Source organism: Schistocerca serialis, chromosome 2 (assembly GCF_023864345.2).
Source record: "Schistocerca serialis cubense isolate TAMUIC-IGC-003099 chromosome 2, iqSchSeri2.2, whole genome shotgun sequence".
In the NCBI taxonomy this organism is placed as follows: domain Eukaryota; kingdom Metazoa; phylum Arthropoda; class Insecta; order Orthoptera; family Acrididae; genus Schistocerca; species Schistocerca serialis.
The window spans coordinates 589,296,934-589,301,640 of NC_064639.1; the positions used below are offsets into that span (position 1 = coordinate 589,296,934).

Here is a 4,707-nt window from a genome sequence, read left to right on the forward strand (position 1 = left end):
ACTTATGCGCGTTCAGTGTTCCGTCTATGACAAATGGGTCTATGAGCTGATGGTTCACTATCCCACACAACACATTTACACTCCATGGACGCTGACGTTCCACCTGATGAAGCCAACGGGGATTGCCGCCAGACTAATAGTGCTTGTTTGAGTGGTTTACATGGTCCTGATTGGTAAATGTGGTTTCATTACTAAACAAGTTACATGATACATCTGAAGTATTCTGTCTTGATGCCAACATACTGAAGTTAACATGGATCTGGTGATCGTTTCCTTGACACTCTTGAAGGAGAGAAATGTGACTGGGATGGAACCTATGTCAATGAAGATAGCATTGGACACTTTACTGACTCATGCCGCTTCCTCGTGCGATTTCGAGGGCACTAACGTGCGGATCAACTGCAACAGCAGCAAAAACATTAACTTCCCCCTTTTCTGTCATCACTTGTTTTCTTCTGTTACGCTGTTTAGGTGTTACACAACCACTTGCACGTAACTGGCTGAAGAACTTGATAAATAACTGCCCAGATGGTCGACGTCGTTTGGTATATCTTGCCACATACTCCGTAGAAGAATGAACTGCATTCTTGCTACACTATTCATCGTGAGCGTGTCGGCTTTTGCTGCATTGGTAAATCCAATCGTTTACTGACGACCTACTAGTTAGGCTGTCACACACTAACTAACCCACAAGTCGCAATGCTCTCAAGAAATACACAAGCCCCTAAGTATTATTACAATGTGTTTCTTGGCTAACAATACGAGCCCCTGATGGCAATCCATTCTGTTAAAACCGTATATCAGTAACACTTCCCATTTCCGCAATATTTGCGGTGCAAGATTTAGATGATTCATCCTGTATACATACATTTACTGGAGCCGGCGACTATAAGTTTGACGCTGTGACATTGGATGCTATTTTCGGACACTGATTCCTATTCAAAACATCATGTACTCAGTCCACTCTACAAGCCCTAGCAGTTTCTAATGGGGATTTCCCAGCACCCTGTATGTGTGTATATTTTCATCACACCACTTGCTGAGACTGCAACTTGCTGAAATTTTTCCAGTTAAAGGCTACTATGTCTTTATAGCCTGTGACGATGTGTCAAGCATTAGGAGACGAAACGTTAGGCGCAGACATATAACTTAGACTACAGTCTTAGGCCCGTGCAATAAAACTGCCACGGACGGAAAAACTGGCCTTCATTGTGTGTTATGTAATTTTATGTTGTCAGGAAGACTCGCAAATGAAAATGACCCAGAAGGACCCGATGGTGGAAGACGTACTGCAGTGGACGCCACTGCGGTTTGCTGAGGAGACGAACGCCTGGTATTGGGTGGATTTGTTGCTGCAGGCTGGTGTACCACAACAGGATCTGTCGATTACAAAGACGAAACTCCGCAACGAAGAAAGTGCCGCCCAAATAATGAGGGCAGCTTGCGAGTCAGGGTACATATCCCTGCTGAACTTCGCACTGTCTGTGGACCCGTCGCTGGTGGAGGCGATGCTGGACTCGTACGGCTCGACGGCGCTGCACGTGGCGGCTTCGAATCGGCGCAACGCGGCCGTCAGGATCCTGCTGGGGGCTGGGGCCGACGTGCAGGCCACCGACCTGCGGGGGCGGACAGCGCTGCACGCTGCTGCCGAGAACGACGCCGTCGCGTCCATCCACGTGCTGCTCGAGCACGGCGCCAACGTCTGCGCCAAGGACTGCGACGGAAAGACGGCCACTCACCTGGCCCAGGAGTGTGGCCATGCGGCCGCCAACAGTACCCTCCAACTGAGTGGCTGCATGCAGTGGTCCATATACAAGGTTATCTTCGCGGCCGAGGCGGGCAATGTGGAAGCCGTCCGCCAGATGCTGCCGACCGTGAAGACGGTGGTGAAGCCGGGCGAGTGGCCGCACCTGCACTGGGCGACGCTCAACGGCAGCGCGACGGTGGTGCGCACGCTGCTGGCCGCGGGTCTCGACCCCAACGGCAGCGACCGGCACGGCAACACCGCGCTGCACGTGGCGGCGGCGCGCGGCCGGCCCGCCACCACGGCGGCGCTCGTCGACGCCGGCGCCGACCTGGACGCGGCCGACTCGAGCGGCTCGACGGCGCTGCACTACGCGGTGCGCACCGACAACGTGCCGGTGGCGCGGCTGCTGCTGGCGGCGGGAGCAGCGCCGGACCCGCGCGACGACCAGGGCCAGACGCCGCTGCACCGCGCCGTCGCCAGGGGCTCCGCCGCCGCCGTCGCGGCGCTGCTGCGCGCCGGCGCCAGCCCCGACGTCGCCGACGGCGCCGGCCGGACGCCCGCCGACCTCGCGCGCCAGCTCGGCTACAAGGACGTCCTCGGGTGCCTGCGGCTCGCGCCGCACTGACCAAGTGCGCGATCTTCCACCTCTTGTCTACAGAAATAAACGAGGCGTTGCACACACGGATGAAGCTGTTCTTCACCTCCCTTTCCTATCCACCACTGGACTGTATGATCCATTGTGGTTTCTGTTCACTTACTGCTTGATCTAGAAAGATATCTTCTTCCTAAGTAATCGTGCTTTGGACATCCACTGCCTATAGTGAATCAGTTTCTGTAGTCTACAAAAATTTGTTCTACATTCACATCTGTACTGCGCAATCAGCCATACTACGTGTACCACCATTACCGAGCGAGGTGGCGCAGTGGCTAGCACACTGGACTTGCATTCGGGAGGACGATAGTTCAATCCCATGTCCGACCATCCTTATTTAGGTTTTCTGTGATTTCCCTAAATCGCTCCTGGTAAATGCCGGGATGCTTCCTTCGAAAGGGCACGGCCGACTTCCTTTCCTAATCTGATGAGGCCGATGACCTCGCTGTCTGGTCTCCTCCCCCAAAACAACCCAACCCACCATTACTTCCCCTACTACTGTTTCATGCACGAATGGTGCAAGAGAAAACTGACTGCTCGTGAGCTTTCGTACTAGTAGCTACATTTATCGTCATGATCCTTTTGCGATCTTGTAGGAGGAACTAATATGTTGGTTTGCCCTTCTGCCTTCGGGATTTCTATGTTAAACTGCACCGTAAAGCACAACACCTCTCTTCTAGCGTCTGCCACTGGAGTTTGATTAGTACCTCCATGAGGCTCTCGCCGTTGCTCAATGAAACTGTGACGTAACGCATTGTCCTCCTCCGGATCTTCTCTGTTTCCTTCACCAATCCAACTGGTGTGAATTCCAGACTGAAGAGGAATACTCAAATAAAGGTCGTCCGAAGGTTTCTTAAATTACCTCATTTACGACTAAACTCCTTATCCTTGTATTCTTCTATTGAATCATAGTACACCATCTGCCGTAAAATAATCAGTATAATCTAGGCATTCAACTTCAAATTTCCTTACATTCATACTCCTATACATATAATACAAAGAAAAAGTGAATAAACAAGCAAGAATAAAACTTTTAGGAACAAAAAATAATTTCAGAAATTGTTCAGCTGTCTCTTAACCAAACAATGAAGAATATAGCCACCTACTTATCTAAAATACTTTACATTAATCACGATAGCAAACACTTTTGGAACGAGAGAACAGTAACTCCTATTTATAAATCAGTCGCATCTGGACATTTTAAATACATAACACGTTACGATCTGAGTGGATCATCTCCAGAACTGTTAGCTTCTGTCAGCAACCTGCCATGGCTGCGTGAGAATCTCTTATAATGTACTGAAGTGATCTCGAGATTATTCTGAGACAAAAGAATAAGTCAGAACTGTTTTAAATATTTTACAATTGCTTTCACTGAAAATTAACTGCCATTCCCTAGATCAAACTTCGACTGCTGCACTTTGTCTCCTTCATCACTATGCTTTTTTTCTTAAGGCAAGTATAACTGACGCCAAACATACATTTATGCAGTGTCATTCAGATTGCTTAACACAGTTCAACACGTTTCAAGAGGGTTTAATACACTACTGGCCATTAACATTGCTACACCAAGAAGAAATGCAGATGATAAACGGGTATTTGTTGGACAAATATATTATACTAGAAATGGCATGTGATTACATTTTCACGCAATTTGGTTGCATAGATCCTGAGAAATCAGTACCCAGAACAACCACCTCTGGCCGTAATAACGGCCTTGATGCGCCTGGGCATTGAGTCAAACAGATCTTGGATGGCGTGTACAGATACAGCTGCCCATGCAGCTTCAACACAATACCATAGTTCATCAAGAGTAGTGACTGGTGTATTGTCACGAGCCAGTTGCTCGGACACCATTGACCAGACGTTTTCAATTGGTGAGCGATCTGGAGAATGTGCTCGCCAGGGTAGCAGTCGAACATTTTCTGTGTCCAGAAAGGCCCGTAAAAGACCTGCAACATGCGGTCGTGCATTATCCTGTTGAAAAGTAGGGTTTCGCAGGGATCGTATGCAGGGTAGAGCCACAGGTCGTAGCACATCTTAAATGTAGCGTCCACTGTTAAAAGTGTCATCAATGCGAACAAGAGGTGACCGAGACGTGTAACCAATGGCACCCTATACCATCACGCCGGGTGAAACGCCAGTATGGCGATGACGAATACACGCTTCCAATGTGCGTTCACCGCGACGTCGCCAAACACAGATGCGACCATCAAGATGCTGTAAACAGAACCTGGATTCATCTGAAAAAATGACGTTTTGCCATTCGTGCACCCAGGTACGTCGTTGAGTACACCATCGCAGGCGC

At 49.5% G+C, this 4,707-nt stretch overlaps 1 protein-coding gene across 1 annotated transcript; it reads left to right on the top strand.

Annotated features, from left to right (window-relative positions):
* The first annotated feature begins 1,256 nt into the window (after positions 1-1,256).
* On the top strand, positions 1,257-2,372 carry LOC126456260 (serine/threonine-protein phosphatase 6 regulatory ankyrin repeat subunit A-like). The gene has a single exon (XM_050092012.1). The coding sequence runs from the start codon at positions 1,257-1,259 to the stop codon at positions 2,370-2,372; it is 1,116 nt and encodes a 371-aa protein (XP_049947969.1).
* The last annotated feature ends 2,335 nt before the right edge of the window (positions 2,373-4,707 follow it).